At 36.8% G+C, this 19,188-nt stretch overlaps 1 protein-coding gene across 5 annotated transcripts; it reads right to left on the bottom strand.

Moving 5' to 3' along the window:
* Positions 1-151: 151 nt before the first annotated feature.
* On the bottom strand, positions 152-14,657 carry LOC125472755 (RNA-dependent RNA polymerase 6-like). 5 transcript variants are annotated; one of them, XR_007254661.1, is made up of 3 exons: positions 14,301-14,657; positions 11,075-11,133; positions 152-1,262 (listed from the first exon to the last, which is right to left on the bottom strand). XR_007254661.1 is itself a non-coding variant. In XM_048574550.1 (2 exons), the coding sequence occupies exons 1-2, from the start codon at positions 14,357-14,359 to the stop codon at positions 935-937; spliced, it is 387 nt and encodes a 128-aa protein (XP_048430507.1). In that variant the 5' UTR covers positions 14,360-14,657; the 3' UTR covers positions 152-934. The 5 variants fall into 5 exon arrangements, 1 of the variants encoding a protein (XP_048430507.1); XR_007254662.1 differs by lacking the exon at positions 152-1,262 and adding an exon at positions 7,542-7,689; XR_007254663.1 differs by lacking the exon at positions 152-1,262 and adding an exon at positions 8,027-8,720.
* Between the last annotated feature and the right edge of the window lie 4,531 nt (positions 14,658-19,188).

The raw sequence follows: 19,188 nt of genomic DNA, 5'->3' as shown, positions 1-19,188 counted from the left end.
ATTACAGGGGTGACAGATGAATTTTGAAGGAAAACAGCATCGAATTCCGTCAAAGAAACGAAAAACTGAAACCCTTTTTTTTCTTGGTGAACACTGAACAGAAAACCGAAACCTTTAAATCGCTAAATTCCGGAATTAAAGACTCTAAAGGTAGAAACACAGAAATTATATTCAGTTTATCTCTGAAGATATCAACTAGCAGGCTGTTTGAATGGTGGCAGAGAGGATCCAAAGCAACAAACAATTTTGCAGTCAACCCCAAAAGGCATTTTAATTGCAAGCAAGCAATAAACTTGTAGTTTCAACAAGTCATATTTCCAAAGGAGAAATCAAGAAACAGAACATAAAACATAAAAGTTGACCTAATGAAATTGGCAGAATGGCCTTGACCGCCATGAAGTTTGACGGAGAGACAGGAGACCGACAACTCTCAACGGCTTAAGATGCTCGGAAAGCCACAAGGTCACAGCTCTTAAGGTCTTCAAATGGTTGTCATATCTGATCAGCGAGGTACCTCAACAAAGAGTTAATCGGCTTTGCAGACTCAATATGTTCCACTCCATGGCATTTAATCTTGATTCGAGCAAGGTAGTCAGCTGAAATCCAGGAAAAGCTCAGCATCGCCGCATCCCCAGGAACATCGGGCTCTTGCAAATGCATTGACTTTTCAACCCATTTCGGGTGGTAAGTTACCTAGTATCATGCTGATGCCTTCTGCTCTTACATCATACTCTTCTCATCATCACTAAGTCGTTCATTATTCGAGTCCAACTTCTCGAAAACTAGCCTGAATTCTTTCCTAAGAGTGTTGTACGAATGCTTCAAGCTCCTTCATATCATATGGGATGTCATCCGGAGCATAATCCAGTTTAGAAAGGTTGCCACTTCTTCATCACAAGCATCTCTAATCTGGCGATACAGTCGCCCAAAAATTCTAGTTGAATGGAGTTGTAGTCCTGCTCCTCCTATTCAAGTAATATGAATTCTCATTGTTGAAAACAAGTTGAGAAAGCCGAGTTGCATCCATAGCAGCAGCAGCTGATGCATGAAGTATCAAGGAGTTGTAGTCCTGCTCCACCTTTCGATAATCATCTGTTCTTTCAATACTTGAAGTATCAAGGAGCTCAAAATTCGGAAAGGCTCTGGAGGTCCAAGATACCAAGTAGCTTACAAGACCTGGCGGCGTTTTAAAACTAAATTGAGCTCCCACTATGCTATTTTCACTTGCTTTGGATTCCACTTTCTCTACGGATATCCTCTGCCTGATACCAAAAGAAAATGAAAAACAAGGCTTTAAGCGGAGCAGATACAGTAACATAGGTTAATTACTATGCACACAAAAAATTCAACCACCAACGTCCTCATCTAATAACGAAAAACCAACAAAACAGTCCTCAGCAACCATGACCAAGGATACGGGAAAAGTTTAATCTTCTGTTGGAAAAAAGCTGATGAATAACAAGCAAAACTCTGACGGACTCATCTATGAAAGTCCTTGCTGATCAGAAAGGAATGGTGTGCACAAACCCAAGGATTAAGGTTCTAATTAATCAGTATATCAAACCGCAAGGAAGAATAACAAACACATTACAAAACAACAATGTGGTTTGGCTTTGGTTTTCCACTCAAAGACAAAAAGGGCAAGAAACTCAATGAAATTTGAAGCATGAAAGGGTGTAAAGCAACAGAAGAACAGTGGTCTTCCCAACTAAAAGGCGCAAAACAACCTTCCACACGCAAGGGTTTCTATTTTACTCGATCAATGAGTCAACACAGAATTTAGAGGAAATTGTAGCAATGATCCTCAACTTTAATTCAATTAGAGTAATGGTCTTTCAAACTAAAATTTCATGAACGTTGATCCTTTAACTCATCGAAACGTATCGTAACTCCGTTACAACTTCTGTTAACAAGTTACATGTCAAGCACGTGAGGCTAAATCAAGGGGCAAATATGAAAAAACAAATGAGAAACATAATAAAAATAGTCTCTCAACTTTAACCTATGATTGGAGAAATAGTCCTTTAATTTTAACCCAACTAGAGTAGTGGTCCCTCAACTTTAACCCAATTGTAGTAATGGTCCTTTCAACATGACTCGTTTTGACGGAAATTTAACGAAGTTGACGAAAATGATCATAGCTGCACATTTTGATGAGTTAAGGGATTAATGATTATGAATTTTTAGTTGATAAACCATTGCTGCGATTGGGTTAAAATTAAGGGACAAATCCTACAATTTTCTCTACAGATTAACCCAGATTGGGATCAATGTCTGGCTTGCAGAAAGGGCTCCCACATGATGGGAGCTTCCCACACCTTCCTTGTGTATCCCATAGTTCAATACACACGCGCGCGCACGCGAGACAACGTAAAGTATTGGCGAAATGTCGCGGAATCCAAAACGTCATATGTTTCCAAAGGAAGAACACTGAAATAAAAAACCCATTAAACTCAAATAATTAAAATTAAAAAAAATAAAAAGAAAAGAAATATCTTCTTCTTGTTTTTTTTTTTTTTTTCCGGTAACATTGAAGAAGAAAAAGAAAACACTAAGGAACAACTAATCTAGCTGCAGCAACTCCAGAGAAGTCATCCAAAAAAGTTTGAACTAAACAAGGAGGAGGCTCCGCAAATTCTTAAAACTCTATCTTGCTATTTAAACTCAATTTGGCTAACTCGTCAGCTACAAAAGTACGGTTTCTATGAACATGTTACACATTACAACTCTAATTCTCTATGATCAAACTTCTGCACTCCGAGATAGGACCATAGAGAGGATGATTAATAAGGCTAGGTGAACCATGAATGAGTGAGACCACCAAAGCAGAATCAGCCTCGACAATAAGATGAGAAAAATTTCTAGCTTTAGCTACCTTCAACCCATAAAACGAAGCCCAAAGCTCAGCATGGAGAACTTCCCAAACTCCTTTCCTAGCAATAAAACTAGTGATTCAGTTAGCATGCCAGTCTCTAATTAATCCTCCACTTCCAATCACCCTGTTAGAACCAAGCCCAGCACTATCCACATTTAACTTAAAGGTCCCAGACGGATGAGGAACCCAAGCTAAGAGAAACTGCACACGGTTGAGTTTACTTGAGATGCTAGCATTACCTTTGAGTCATTCAGTAGAATACTCCAAGATACATTTCTTTGGATCCGGAGGTTTAATAAAATTAGGACAAAAAATAGCATAACACCTCCACTTCCATATGAACCATAAGGCTACAGCAAAAACAAGATTCCAAGATAACCCAAGCTCATGCGGATCATTGCATTTTAAATTTGCCCCCACACAACCAAAAAAGGAATCAAATTGGTTCCAATGAAGATGATGTGGAAAGAAAATATTTCTCCAAATAGCAGCATGACAACTTGAGAAAACATGTGAAATATTCTCCACTACAGAATTACAAATCTGACAGAAAGTGTTTCTAGACATCTATCTTTTAAAACGTTGTTTATTAGTCAGCAGCTTACCATGAGTTAAAATCCAAAGAAAGCATTATACTTAGGAGGCAACTTGATTTTCCAAATGAAAGCCCAAGAACTATCAGCAAATTCCTGGTTAGGAAAATGCATAAGATAACCACTTTTCACACTGAACTCTCCATTATTGGTGCCATTCCAAATCATGGAGTCATTGCCACCACAGGACAAAGCAGCCAGAATACAAAGAATTTTTTTTATAACTTGGGGAGGAATCATAAGACTTAACTTATCAACATTCCAAGACCCATCCTCAATGAAGTCTGCAACTTTAAAATCTGGATCAAAGCCATGAACTGAAGGTAGAGCATAATTAATCAAGGTATCATTTCAAACCCAAATATCAAACTAGAAATTTGTATTTTGACCATTTCCAATTCTCCATTTCAGGCCTTTATGAAAAGTCTCAACATCATGAGTCATACTCCTCCAAGAAGAAGAAGCACCCTTCTAGACTTTAATTTTAAAATGATCAGCCTCACCATGTTTGAGATACTTTTGCCTACACATATTAGCCCATAGACCATTGTCCTTATTTAGTAACCTGCAACCTGATTTAGTAAGAAGGGCCTTATTCATTTGATTTTCTTTTTTAATGCCAAGACCCCCCTTTTAATCATAGGACAACAAACTTTGTTCCAACTCACAAGGTGTGGTTTGGCTCTATTATCCATATTACCCCAAAGAAATTTTCTACTGATTTTATCACGAGAATCACAAATACTGATAGGAATGCTAGCTGTTTGCATAGTGTGACCGGTATAGAAGAAGCAATAGACTTAATTAAATTAAGCCTACCTGCCATAGAAAACATTTTACTCTTCCAAGAAGACAACTTCATTTGAACTTTATTCACCACATATTGATAGGTTGATTTATTGACCCTTTTATGCAATAAAAGAACTCCAAGATACGTCCCAAGTGAGCTAGCTACATTTGAGCCACATATCCTGCTGATTTTACGAGCCACTCTTCTCCTAGTATTTGAAAAAACAAAAGTTTTGACTTCTCAAAATTTACTAATTCACTGGAAAAAGCACATAACTTATGTAAACATGAGTTAATTAGAAAGGGAATGTGTAGATTGTGTAAATATTAGGAGTCCTTTATTAGGACGGATATAATTTTGTGTCCTTTATTGTTACCTTATAGAACAAGGATTGTATGTGTATATATCTTTGATTATGTAATACAATGAGAATTAAGCTGTAAAAGTTCTAATTGGCATCCAAGCCTAGTTTGCCGTAACCCTAACCGTAAAAAACAATTTTTTGCTGCTATCGTGTCTGTTTCCTGCAAGAGTTGCATCTGCTCTTGCCGTGTACTGCTATGGAAATCGCAGAGGTGCGTTCTACCTTCTGTTGTGCTGTGCCAAGTTCCTTGTGCTAATTGGGAAGTGTTCAGAGGAAAGCCCAAAACTGAAGTTGGAGGGTGATTCGCGAAGCACAACCAAGAACCTAGTTTTGAATCGAGTGGTTATTCAGAATGATGCTTCAGCCGTACCGAATACAGTGAAACTTAATGGATCGAACTACCCACTTTGGTCCAAGGTCTTGGAGATGCATATAGCTAGACATGGAAAAGAAGTTTGTGACAAGGAGCATCAAGGAACCTAGTGAAGGTAGTGTCGATTATGAAACATGGGAGATAGGGAATGCAATTATGAAAGGATGGTTGATCTAACTCCATGGATCCTACTATCATGGGTTTTTTTCATCCACCTTTGCACGGCTAAGGAAGTGTGGGAAGAGGTTGCTTGCACGTATTATGATGGGTTTGATATTTCCCAAATTTATGAGTTGAAGGTAAAGTCATTTTGACTTCGTCACAAAGAGCGTCCTATTGGTGCGTCTTATGTTGACCTTAAATCCGTTTGGCAAGAACTCGATCAACATTGGCCTATCAAGATGGAGTGTGCCATTGATTTAAAGACCCTTCAAGAGTAAATTCAACTTGATCATATGTACGCCTTCCTGGCAAGATTAGATGATATATTCGATAAGGTACACAGTGATATTTTACAAACTCAACCATTACCACATGTCAAGGAGGTGTTTTCTGTTGTTAGGCTTGATCGCACAACGGCATGCCACTATGATGGGTGGGAGTACCATGAGCAACCAAGGAGGAGCGCCATTTGTGGCAATGGTGTCTCGGCCATCGTCCATTTCCCGTTCAACGTTCTCTTCAAATTCATCTTCGAATTCTCATCCTTTTACTTGAGAAAACAAAGATGATTTGAAGTGTACATTCTGTGGTCAAACCTGTTATACTGAAGATACATGTTTTGCGAAACATGGAGTACCCGATTGGTTTCCGAAGATGAAGAAACACTTATGTGCAAAAAAGCGAGGAAATAGTGGAACCAATGGAGGTCGTGCCTTTCTTGCTATTGCCGCACCCAACACCAAGAAGGCCGAGCCTAGTTTTTGAGATCCAAGTCAAACACTGTTGACCTGTGTTGCTCCTAGTGAATCCTTATCCAATACAGGTACTATAAGGCGTGTTCTTTTAGCCTCAGACACTAAGCATCATATAGGTTGGATTATGGATTCTAATGCAACTGATCATTTGACATATGATAAGAATTTGTTTCAGTATATGACAACACCTCATAGAAAGTGTATAGCCACTGCTAACAGTTCCACTGCCTTAGTTCTTGGAGCAAGCAACGTGAATCTTACTCCATCTTTGTCTCTACATCGTAACTTATTTGTCCCCTCTTTATCACATCGTCTTCTCTCTATACCACAAGTTACTGAACAACTGGATTATGTTGTGCTAATGTATCCGTCCTTTTGTCTACTTTATAATACTCAAACTGAGGAGATAATTGGGCATGGCACTAAGAGAGAGGGGTTGTACTATGTGGATGACATCGTTCTTGGCAGAGCTAATACGGTTCAAGAGTCTCGTGCTAGTAATTTACAAGAAGTATGGTTATTGCATTGTCGATTGGGCCATGCATCTTTTGGTTATTTAAGGCATATGTTGCCTAGTTTATTTCATGAAATAAGTGAATTAGACTTACATTGTGAAGTATGTATTCTTGCTAAAAGCCATCGTGCTTCGTTTTCTCCTAGTATGAATAAAAGACATGTTTCATTTGATCTTGTGCACTTTGATGTCTGGGGGTTATCTCCAGTTGTTACTTCATCTGGAATTAAGTGGTTTGTCACATTTGTAGATGATTGCACCTTTACGATTTGACTATATGTGCTTAAAAGTAAAAGTGATGTTGGTATGGTGTTCCGTTCTTTCTCTCAGATGATTAAAAAAAATATTCCTATACTGTTAAAGTTCTTCGCTCTAACAATGGATGTGAATATGTTAATTTTGAGTTATCTGAGTTTCTTCGTGATCAAGGAATTCTTCATGAAACAATGTGCCTTCATATACCCCACAACAAAACGAGGTTGCTGAGAGAAAGAACCCTCTCATTCTTGAAATTTCATGTGCATTGCTTGCCTAAGTTTTTTTGGCTTCAAGTGGTCACTTATGCAATACATGTGATCAATTGTATGCCATCCCAAGTTGTAGAATTTCGAACACCTCTCCAAGTTCTCACTCAACATGCTCCAGTGGTGTTGACTAATACTCTCACCCATCGAGTATTTAGGTGTGTTGCGTATGTTCATATTCAGAAAATTCACTATAGTAAGCTTAATCCATGTGCCATTCGGTGTATCTTTGTTGGTTTTGCATCTTAGCAAAAAGGGTATAAATGTTATCATTCAAAAACTCGACGTATGTATATGACAATGAATGCTACTTTTTCAGAGTCTGAATATTTTATACTTCGTCCATTCCAACTTCAGATCACCAGGGGGAGAATACTAGCTCTGCTGGTGATCTTGGTTGGTTGGACGTGGAAGGAGTTTGTGATCAAAGTATTTCAGGGGGATAAGAATATCCAGGTGATGCCACCGAGAATAGTAAAGCAGATCAACATGTACCTTCTGACCTAGGCACTACAGAGTTTCGGCTAGTTCTTGCTGAGAACAAGATAGAGCCTCGACCAGCTCCTGCCGAGAGCAGCATGGACATTCGGTTAACTTCTGTCTAGATTAGTGATGATTAGCAGCCATCTGCTGCTGAACCATATAATACCCAGCCACAACAACCTCTTGCCGAGCTTATTAGTATGCCACCCTCTCTCTAGCTCCACCGTGCCGTCCAATACATCTCATCTAAGTATACCTGAGGAAAGTATAATAGATGATTATGCAACTAATCCAAATAATGTTGTAAGTTCATGTAAGTTGTGACCAAGGCAAAAATCCAGGTGTGTGATAAGTTTTCTTCGGAAGGAAAAGTGAAGTACCCAATAGCCAACTACATATCATGCAAGCGTTGGTGAAATAGTATGGAGTCTGTTTCGATTCTAACCTGAGTGGAAGAAGCTTTGAAGGATCCAAAATGGGTAAAAGCAATGGATGAAGAAATGTTGGCGCTATAGAAAAATAATACATGGGAAATAATAGAGCTACCCAAGGGAAAGAAGCTTGTTGGGTGTTGTTGGGTATTTACAATTAAATACAAGGCTGATGGATCGATTGACAGGTACAAGGCAAGGTTGGTGGCAAAAGGATATACTCAAACATATGGTACGTGGATTACCAAGAAAATTTTCCTCCAGTAGCCAAGATGAATACGGTACGTGTTCTTATTTCTCTAGTTGCAAATATGGACTGACAATTGACACAGTTCGATGTGAAAAATGCTTTTCTTCATGGTCATCTGGAAGAAGAGGTGTATATGGATTTTCCTCTTGACTATGATGTTGGTGGAAAAACCGGTGTATGTCGATTACGTAAGTCAATTTATGGACTTAAGCAATCACCTCATGCATGATTTGATAGGTTTACTCAAGCTATGAAGAAGAATGGGTATCGTCATAGTCATCCTGATCACACATTATTTGTGAAGTGTAGGCATGATAAAGTGACTGCACTGATTATCTATGAACATGATATGATTATAACAGGTGATGATTATGAGAAAATATTAAAATGGCAAAGGAGCCTTGCTGCAGAGTTCGAAATGAAGGATTTAGGGGGATTTGAAGTACTTTCTTGGATTTGAAGTTGCTCGCTCATCCAAAGGTATCTTCTTGTCCCAACGTAAATATGTTCTGGATTTATTAAAGGAAACGGGTATGCTAGGGGTGTAAGCCTGTGGATACTCCCATTGTGGAAAAACATCATCTGGGTTTGTATCCGGATCATAAACTGGTAGATAAGGGTAGATATTAGAGACTGGTAGGGAGACTGATTTATTTGGCTCATACTCGATGTGTATTTAAACCAACCTAAATAATAGATTAATCTAAACCAAATCAAACTCGCAAGCACATGAATCAATTGTAGTAATATATGTAAATACGAGGTCGATCCCACGGGGATTGCTTTAACACAACTTAACCGATTAATCACGCTAGACTTAATTAAACAAACAAAGGGTAGATTGAATTTAATAATTGATTAATTGATTAAGACTAAAATTAACAAGAAAAACAAAAGACAATTAATTAAAATCACACACGACACAAGAAGAAATTGAGAAACAATGGAAGTCTAAGGTTATGAATCCACCAACAACAATCCTATTTACTTTGCCTAGAGCCAACTACTATCCAATTACCATGCCAATGTCAAAAGTTGTTCTTTCTAAGGTACGAATTATTCCGTGGTCTGGCATCAACTCTTGTATCTTTACATGATAACTATATCCTATTGGTTAGGCATACAATTAAACACATAAAAACCCATTAAGTATAGAAGAATCATGTCAACCAAGTAGGACTAGCTTGATATTTGTCATTCTCACTAGTTTGTCTACTCTTCTTAACCTTAGCTCCAATAAACCTAATTGATCGGTCATCCTCATAGATTTATCTAAATATATAAATGAAAAATTCCTAAAGGTGATCAGTCATTAGAAATTCAAACTTAGAATAAAATATACCCACAAAGATTAAGAATATAACATGGCATATAATTGGATAATAATTAACAAAGTACTTCGCAAATATTCATCTCATGGCTTCATCATAAACCTTAGAAAATAACTTCGTTACATATGGAAATAAAAATAAAAGAAAGATAGAAACGAATCCATGGCAAAGCACGTCCCTAAGCTTTTCTTCACAAATTGCGGAGATGGTGAATGATAGTATGGATGTGGGGTGATGTCAGACTTTGTAGAGAGAGCTTAGGGCACCTTATTTATACTAGAAAAACCCCAAAAGGTATGGGATAAATTCTCCTAAATAAAACAAACTCATAAACAATTAATGACACAAACTAGGAAAGAATCCTTCTTGGCTTGGGAAACACGTCATCTGTCTTGCACGCCATTTTTGAGGTCGATTTATCTTCTGGAAAATTTTGTAAACATATGGGAAACGTAGCTTTATCTCTTATCATTCCAAGTATATATCGCACGCCACTAGGAAAAATCGGGAAAGCCTTCAAATCATCATTCTCCCACAGCTGTGCAGTTCTGACGGGAAAACAACTTTTGCAGGATTGATTTGCAAAACTAGAATGTTTGGCTTCATGGGAAATTATGAAATTCAGACACAATTGGCCTTGCATAAAAAATTCTCTAAAAAGTCGAATTATCACCAAAAATGTTCTAAGTGCGCCGAATGGCTGAAACTGAGAAAAGGAAAGCTTTTATAATCAATTCCTCAAAAAAACCTAGGGATAATTAATATGAAAATATGATAAATAATGCACCTATCAATACTCGTCCAGATATTGCCTATGTTGTAAGTGTTGTGAGTCAATTTATGCACTCACCGAGTGTGGATCACATGGCTGCTGTTATGCGTATTTTGTCATATTTAAAGTTTGCAACAAGGAAATGAATATTGTATGAAAGACATAGGCACCTGAGGATTAAGCTTTTACTGATGCGAATTGAGCAAGTGATGTGACTGATAGGCATTCCACTTCTGGGTATTTTACTTTTGTTGGAGGAAATCTGGTTACATGGCGAAGTAAGAAACATAAGGTGGTGTCTCAGTCATCAGCTGAGGCCGAGTATAGGGGTATGGCTTAGGGGGTTTGTGAAATTCTTTGGTTACGTAGACTTCTTTAGGGTCTTGGGTTCAAGCCAAAGAAGACTATGAAGTTATATTGTGATAACAAGTCTGCGAGGGATGTAGTAGATAATTCGGTACAACATGACAGGACGAAGCATGAGGAGGTTGATTGACATTTTATTGAGAAAAAGATTGTATCTATATTGTTTGTTAATTCTGAATAACAACTTGCGGATGTCTTTACTCATGCCGTATGTAGTAGAACATTTGATGACTCACTTGGCAAGTTGGGCATGAGTGATATCTATGCACCAACTTGAGGGGGAGTATAAATGTGAGTTAATTAAAAAGCGCATGTGTAGATTGTGTAAATATTAGGAGTCCTTTATTAGGAAGGATATAATTTTGTGTAAATATCAGGACCTCATCTTGACACTTTGACAGGTTTTCATCTTTTCTTATTAACTTCATTGGTAATCAAATGACTTAGCTTCTCCATGCAAATAACGAAAAGATAAGGAGAAAGAGGATCACCTTGTCTTATACGACAACCTGGTTGAAATGCATCAGTACGTTCTCCATTAACGATAGCTCTGAAATTGACAGCATTATACAACTCAAGATAACCTAGAGTAAGCTTCCATTAATATAATTTAAAAAAGAACATAAGCAATGGAACTCTATGACAATCTGTCATAAGCTTTAGACAAATCAATTTTCCAAACCAAGAAGCCATTTTTTCCTTTAGCAAGCTTAAACTTATGTAGAACTTCCTGAGCTAGAACAATATTATCTATTATATGACGGCGCAGGAACAAAACTGACTTGATTTGGGCTAATAATCTTCTCCATTAGAGCATTTGGACTGTGGGCAATAGCCTTGTGGATTGGTAACAAATTAAATCCAATGCCCCCTAAACCCTTCCAGCCCACCTTGGGCAATTGGGCTAAGGGGAGCCCAACCAAGAGGTCAAGCTAAAATCTAAGCCCCGATCACTGACATTAGCCACGTTATTAAAAAAAAATTTGTGTCAATCGCGTGGGCAACACGTGCGTGTGGGCAATGTGTCACAATTTGGACAGTTGGATTTCAATTTTTTGTAATCCAACGGTCCAGATTAATTAAGTTAATAAAAATTTAAAAATTAATTAAAAAACCAAAAAAATTTCAAAATAATTATGAAAAAATTATAATTTTTTTTCTATAAATACCTTACCATTTTCTCCCATCTTACACTACATTTCAATATTTTCAACGATTCTAAATAGGTAAGGACACGTCCCATGACAGAATTGGTTAAAAATCTTATTGAAATCTATCCACAAAAATTGTACTTTCGGATAATAACACGTGGCATGACGAGATCGGTTTAAAATCATATCCAAAATTAAAAATAAAATTATTTTTATTATTTTATATGGAGTGCCAAATGAGATTTTTGGAGTACTAATAACAATTTCCATATTATATTACGAATTACTTGAGCTATTCAGTATAGGAGTGGAGATGCAATAGGCAATTACTGTTCATTAAAGGCAGTTACTATTCACTTGAGGGGATTGAATTGTCTATTGCTAAGGGGAGCCTTTACACATTGGAAGTGCTCTTAGAGCAGCTCCACCAATGCTTATTGGCTTGGGGATTGGCAACCCAATCCACTCTCCCCCTCCCCAAAACACTCCAACCCACCCATGCAATTGGACCCAAGGTGAGCCTGATAGAGAAGTCAAGCAATAATTGCCTAGCCCATCACCCTGCCTATGTTACATAAAGCTGAAGTCAACCACAATTTAAATTATTAAAAAATTGTAGCAATTATTAAAAATTATAAAAAAAAATAAAAAAAAACTAAATAGAAATATAAAAAATTATAATTTTTTTTTCTCTATAAATACCTAACCATTTTCTTCCACTTCACACTACATTTCAATATTTTCAAATACTTTCAACCAATCTTTTATTATTATCCAAAATTAAAAATAAAGTTATCTTTTATTATTTTATAAAATAAAAAAATATTAAAATTTTAATATGAATTGCTTGGGCTATTTAATTTAGGAGTGGAGATGAACTTGGGCAGTTATTATTCGTTGTAGGTAATCACTGTTTATTTAAAGGGATTGGATTGCCTATTACCCAGGACGCCTTCCTACATTGGAAGTGCTCTTATAGGCCGCGGTTTGCAAACCAAAAGTTTGCACTACTTTATACATTGTAGTACATAAACTAATGGGCCTAATTTGACTCATAGAAATTGGATTATAGACTTTAGGTAATAAAGTGATAAGCGTTTCAGTCATACTATGAGGAATTCCTCTATGCTGAAAACAATGCTGAACAAAAGTGATGACATCATTAGCACTCATTCCAACAATGTTGAAAGAAGAGGGTTAGAAACCCATTAATACCAGGAGATTTAAGGGGGCCAATAGCAAACAAACAATCCTTGATTTCAAAATTATCAACTTGAGAGATTTTAATGGATTTGAGAGATTCAATTGAGAATTTGAGAGATTTTAATGGATTTATAATATGCTAAACATCAAACTACAACAGCAATGGACCAGTAATCCACAAGATACACCCAAAAAAGGAAAACACTACAATCAAAGTTATATTGTATTCTAATATTATGCCCCAAGGACAACATAACCTCCTAATAAAGGTAACTGACTGAAGAAACAACAGGCCATCAATCCACATTAACTTAAAAATAATGGAATGATCTTTAATTCTCTATACCGAATCCCATAGAGATTGTCTAATAACTGACCATAGTCAACAAAATATCCAAATAACACTTAGCATTGAAATATTCAGGCATTCATGTGCAACCAAATTACCTTAAAAGTGCCACAACACCAAACCCCACACATATTTAAGTCTACAAGTACAAATTACAAGCACAAACCCAAAAAATTATAACAAAGCAAATACGAAGGCAGATAGTTCATCAATGTTGACAATAGTGCAAGTATGGGAACTCTCTAACAATTGAATACCCAAAGACAAATGCAGTATGCCTTAAGAATCTCCAATAGATGCATAACTATATATGAGAACTGACAAGACTTTCAACAAATAACAGGAAATTTGCCTGAATCCAATGAACATTTTGAAACGAACGAAAAAAAGAAAAACTAATGAAAAAAGTTTGAAAACTTTGAGCTTTAACGAAAATGATAAAAATGTGTTGGAAGTGAATAGTACCATGATTGACTTTTTAAAGTTAAAATGTAGTTTTTCGTTAAATTGAACAGTACCGAGAGCTTTTCGTTAAAGTTCCTAAGAAAAAAACTTGATCAACAACTTATCACAAAAAAATAAAACCTTGATTGCATTGTGAACGCCAGCAATGTCTTCACATTTAATAAAAGCGTAGTAGACTCTAATTTCCTGCATGCACCAATTTCTACTTTAGCTCCGATCTAGTTCATAGTTTTAGAGACAATAGCACCTTGCCAACCCTCATCATGTATAATTTGACTGAAGTTTTTAAACTCCTCCTCAGTCTCATCTTCAGTAACCGTAGGAGGCAAATTTAGATTTTCGAAATTAAACAATTGTTGAGTAGAGAGAGTGTGAGATTCCTAACCATACGAGAAGAACTTGAATGAAAGGAAAACATATCAGATTTAGAAATCGAAATACTATCAACTCGGAAATTCAGAATCACTAACAACTTCGAATTATCGCTACGATTATTCATAATTTTAAAAATTAATTTAAAAAATGAGAGAAATTGAGAAAATGGAGGACCTGGTCATGGCCAATCGAACCATAGGTGGACGACCTCGGCGAAGAGAATGTATCACCATTATCGCATTCGCTCCCACTACAAATATGTTCGTTCTAGTTGAACCGCCTTAATTTTCGGAGCGACATGGTGGAGTGGAAGGGATGGTCGCCGCTGTTGCGGTGAGCATTAGGAGGAGAGCGCATGGAGGTTGTGTTAGGGTTGATTTGTTGGGTTGCTAATGCTGTTGCAGGAGAAGAGTGGGAGGTTTTTGAGTGGGTGACATCATGAGGGGAAGAAATTGGCGGTCGTGGTGAGGTGAGGAGTCATGGATGGAGAGAGGTGATGAGTGGAGAGAAGATAAAAAATGACAGAAAAGTTTGAGAGAGAGAGAGGGAGAGAGAGGTAAAGTATGAGAAACAAAATATGATTCTGCTTCAATGCTAATCGAAAAGTTGTTTTGGATAACCAAGTTCATCACTGGACTTGTAAATGCTCCTACTATTGAATCACTAATGATATTATTAGGTGATTAAAATGGGGCATTAGCTCAATCCAAGGAACTACGATTTCATGAATCTTCGAAACAAAAATAAAAAAGCATCGTTAATTACAAGATTATAGAATCTGTGAAGAAGAAGGTGGTTTAGGATTAAGAGTTAATGCTGCATAAAATGTAGCGAACCTAATCACTAATTAAGGTGATAACATAGAAGCTGCTTTATCGACATCTAGATAGTTTTGGTGTGCGTCATTATGAGCATTAGCTTTAGTGCAAGTGGAAGATTGTTGAAATTGTGTGTTAAAAACCAATTTTGCAATATTAGATATTATGTAACATGTAACAACCCGTCCCGAATTTTACGGAATGAAAAAGGTATTTTTGTATTTTTACTTTGGTTGGGTTTCTTTTGTTTAAAATAATGGTTTTTGGGTCTTAATTGGTGAGCCCAAGGGCCCACCCCCTGATTTGTTCATCGGTTTCCTTCTCATTTTCTTTCATTTTTTCTGAAAAGTCTTTCTCTCTCTCTCTTTTATCTCACAACTCCCTCACCTTTATCCCTCTCTTCACTTTCGAACTCCCTCTCTCCGATTCTCATCACTCTACAAACCCACCGTCCTCTTCTTTGTGATCCACCTGGATGGAAGAGCCCCAAAAACCCTAGGTCGTGCATGGGAAGCCCCACAGTGAAGCTATCACTATTTGTCGTCTTCTCCGACGTGTTTCGTATTTTTCCAACGTTGGTAAGCTTCTAAAAACCCTTGGGTTGTGTTTTAGGGTTAGATCAAAGGTTGTTATAAGTGGTCTATATGTGTGAATCGCAGTACATAGGTCAGAGTAGCTTTTCCAAATTTTCCAACGAGCACCGCCCATTTCAAGGCAATTTCCGGCCAAACCACGGCTAGTTGCCCGGCGTGCAAGGTATCAGTTTCTTCGTCTCGTTGAGTACAATAAATTTTCTTTTTAAATCACTCGATTTCGTTGAGTATTGACAAAGTTATGAGTGTCTAAGGTGTGTCTAATTTCCGGTCGAAACTCTAGCCTTCCTCTCCGACGTGAACCCTGCCCAAGAAACCTCCCAGGCCTTCGGGCCATTCCTGTCGAGCCCAACTCAATCCTATATTTTTCTGTTTTATTTATTTTTGGTTTTAAAGGCCTTTGGGCCTTATATGTTAAAGCCCTAAACCCTTTTAGTTTAAAAACCAAGGCCCAAACCTTTTCATTTTAGTTTTGTTTTATTTTATTTTATTAAAGGCCCTTGGGCCATGTCTGTTGGGCCCTACGCCCATTTCTCTTAAAACCCCTATTGGCTTAAGGCCCTTAGGCCATTTGGAAGTCGGGCCTTAGGCCCGTGACTCTAAATCCCCTAAACCCAACCCACCTAAAAGTCTAAGCCTAAACCCTTTAACCTTTCAAACCCTTTATGGGGAATTCCATTAGGGAATATTTCATCAAGGAATATTCTTTGAAATATTCTTTGTATTGACTTTTACGAAATTTACTCAGAACCTTTCTTAGAGTAATTCGACATCCTGAATTCGTTTCTGACGTCCGTTTTCCCAAATTCAATCATTTGAGTAAAGTTTTATTAATTGTACCCTTTATGTGCTTAGGGGCAATTTATTGTGGCGTTTTGTCTCTGCTAGTTTGCATGATTCTTCAGCGGCTAAGTATCTGTGAGTAGACCCCTTCTAAAAATGCATGTTTTAATAGTAGAAATGCATACATGAAAAACATGATTTAATGATTACGTTTTATGAAACGTTTTATGAGATAAAATGCTTACTGAGGCTATTTTGAATTATTACTATTTTTCTTATAACTCGTTCTTATAGAATATCTTATGGATGACGATATGATATTTAGAACACCTTTAGAACACCTCTTTATAGTATAGATGATGGATGACTTTATACTATGAAGTTGCTTTTCAATATATGTATGTTCAATGGTTTTGTACTTAACTAGTGGTCCCAGTTCCGCTATGGGATGAGGGATAGATTCCAGTCCGTCCCGGGCAACGGTTATGGTGTCGGCATAGGGCTTGAAGGATTTTTCCTCTGGTTATTAGCACAGGGACAGGGAGCTGGCACGGGGCCTGGGGGTAATTTTCCTTTGGCTGTTTGCACAGAGACGAGGAGCTGGCATAGGGCCTAGAGGGATATTGGACATTCACTAGTGATTATTATCTATACAAGATATGTTGTGAGACATTGCACGACATGCTAGGTTTCAGAAAACCTATTTTATCATGTTATATGTGTTTTCATAAAACCTAGGGGTTAATACGTTGATAATTGTTTTATTATATATATATATATCAACTTGGTCCACTCATGTTTGTTTTGCGCCCCCTTCAAGACTTAGAATCAAGGCATACAATTCCAGAGTCAAGGCACTTCCACATTGGCATCTTCGAGTCCTCTCGATGTAGGATCCATCCTTTGTTTCATTCAATTTTATATTATTTCTTTTAGTGTTCTAGTTAGTTGTATGCTCTGAACACGTTCATTAAATGCATATTCTTTATTCTTTTATATTTATAAATCTTATCTACCCCTTGTTTTCAACATTTGTACTCAATAAATGGCTTTCGTCACCCTCGGGTATCGGCCAGCATGTGCCTATCTTGGTATTTGGGGAATATTGGGATCGGGGCGTGTCATAACAACTCCATATTAATTCATTAATAAAGAGCAAGATTAATTAATTCATGAGTTTTGCTTTATATTATGGAAGCAATGTCCTCAAGGAGCAACAAGGTTAGGGCAGGGAGACATGTATTCCATTTCACTTAATTCTTAAATAAAGTTCCCAGCCATTGGAAAGTTAATTGGACATTGATTATCAGAAAAGGCTGGTGTATATGACATTAAATTAGCATGATCTCCTTCTACGCAGGTTGGACACGTGTGGATATACAGGTGTTTACCAGTTGAACAAGTTCATTGAACAATGACTATCCAAGAAGCTTAAACGTATGGATGTTTATCACATGTCGTTAGAAAGCTTCTAGTTGTAATATGCAAATAGTTCTCAGATCTTAGGCATTTTAGATATCTTATGCTTAACTTTGATTTCACTTCAAAGCCCTCGCTACTTCGCAGACCCGATAATGTGATACTCAAGTTCATATGTATGAGTATGGAGATGCGTTTACATGAACGCTAATAATGAATCTGTCACCTTCTGGTAATTTTTCAATAGAAGCAGAGATCCCTTGAAGCCACTTAAAGGTCAATCTCAAAAATATCTAGCTAGAATAACTATTTATCAAGTTATATTTGTAAGAACTGCTTGAACAGATGTATCATGGTGATCATTGATATCTATATGTGATTTAACATAATTTCATATCATATAAATCTAGATTGGGATATGGATGACTGAAGAACCAAATTGCATTGTAACTAGAATCAAGGTTAGAAAAAGTATCATGATTACTTCACGTATACTTCTACTAATCCAGAAAGCTATAAAATGGTGCTAAGTGCCACTCATGGTTTGTGGAATTAAACTAATTCCTTATCTAATTTCACTGCCCTGCTAAGCCACACACCTATGGTAGTTCTAGCAACGTTAACCAAGATGATTAGATATAATTAATTGTAGTGTTCTAAAAATCGGCCTAGGCGCTAAGCGGTGAAGACCCTCCTCTATTTAGGGCAAATAGTTTCGAAAAATCGGTCTAGAGCTAGGCAGGCCAGGCTATCCTTGATTTTTATTTTATTTTTAATTAATTGTGTGCTTTTTTATTTTTTAGTTTCAAGGTGGTATACTTATGGAAATGGTGTACCTAATTTGCAAAGGATGGATTGACTACAAGTTCATCCAATTGTGAAATGAATTGGAGAACTTTTGAGGGGATACATACAAAAAAAAAAAAAAAAAAAAAAAAAGAACTAGATACAACAACTTTAAATAATTTAGTTTATGTCCAATCCAATGCAAATATCATGAACAAGAAGAATGTAGTCTATCATCCAAGAATACTCCTCATTATGATTATATGCTTACTGTTTTTTAAATATTGAACTTGTTGGATGGATGTACTTTAGGTATTCTTCTACTTTTATTTTTGCATTTTATCAATTTTCTATTATCCATACAAGTATAGTTTTTTTTATTTTTTATTATGTGTAAATGGCACTTATTTACAAGATATATAAAAAATTTACATAAATCTGCGTAGGCAGTCTAGGCGCCCGCCTAGGAGCTAAGCCTCTACCTACCGCTAGACTAGTGCCTAGCGTTTTTTAGAACTTTGGTTATAAGACATAGTAAGTAGAACTTTTGATATGCAATTTAACTGAAGTTTCTTCCCAGCTACTATATCAGTCAATTCAAACGCTAACCACTTATTATTATCTATGATTAGTATATATGCTGATTTTTAATCAGTTTATAAT

The sequence above is a fragment of a genome, unplaced genomic scaffold, assembly GCF_019419815.1.
Source record: "Pyrus x bretschneideri cultivar Hongxiangsu unplaced genomic scaffold, Pyrus_bretschneideri_v1 Contig73, whole genome shotgun sequence".
In the NCBI taxonomy this organism is placed as follows: Eukaryota; Viridiplantae; Streptophyta; class Magnoliopsida; order Rosales; family Rosaceae; genus Pyrus; species Pyrus x bretschneideri.
This window is presented reverse-complemented; position numbering and strand designations above follow the sequence as displayed.

What these genes read in the sequence shown, in the direction of transcription:
- LOC125472755 (XM_048574550.1), bottom strand. Translation starts at nt 14,359, where the DNA reads ATGGTGATACATTCTCTTCGCCGAGGTCGTCCACCTATGGTTCGATTG. An exon ending in GTTCGATTGGCCATGACCAG is followed by an intron (nt 1,263 to 14,300) that starts GTCCTCCATTTT and finishes TTTTGGTATCAG; the next exon opens with GCAGAGGATATCCGTAGAGA.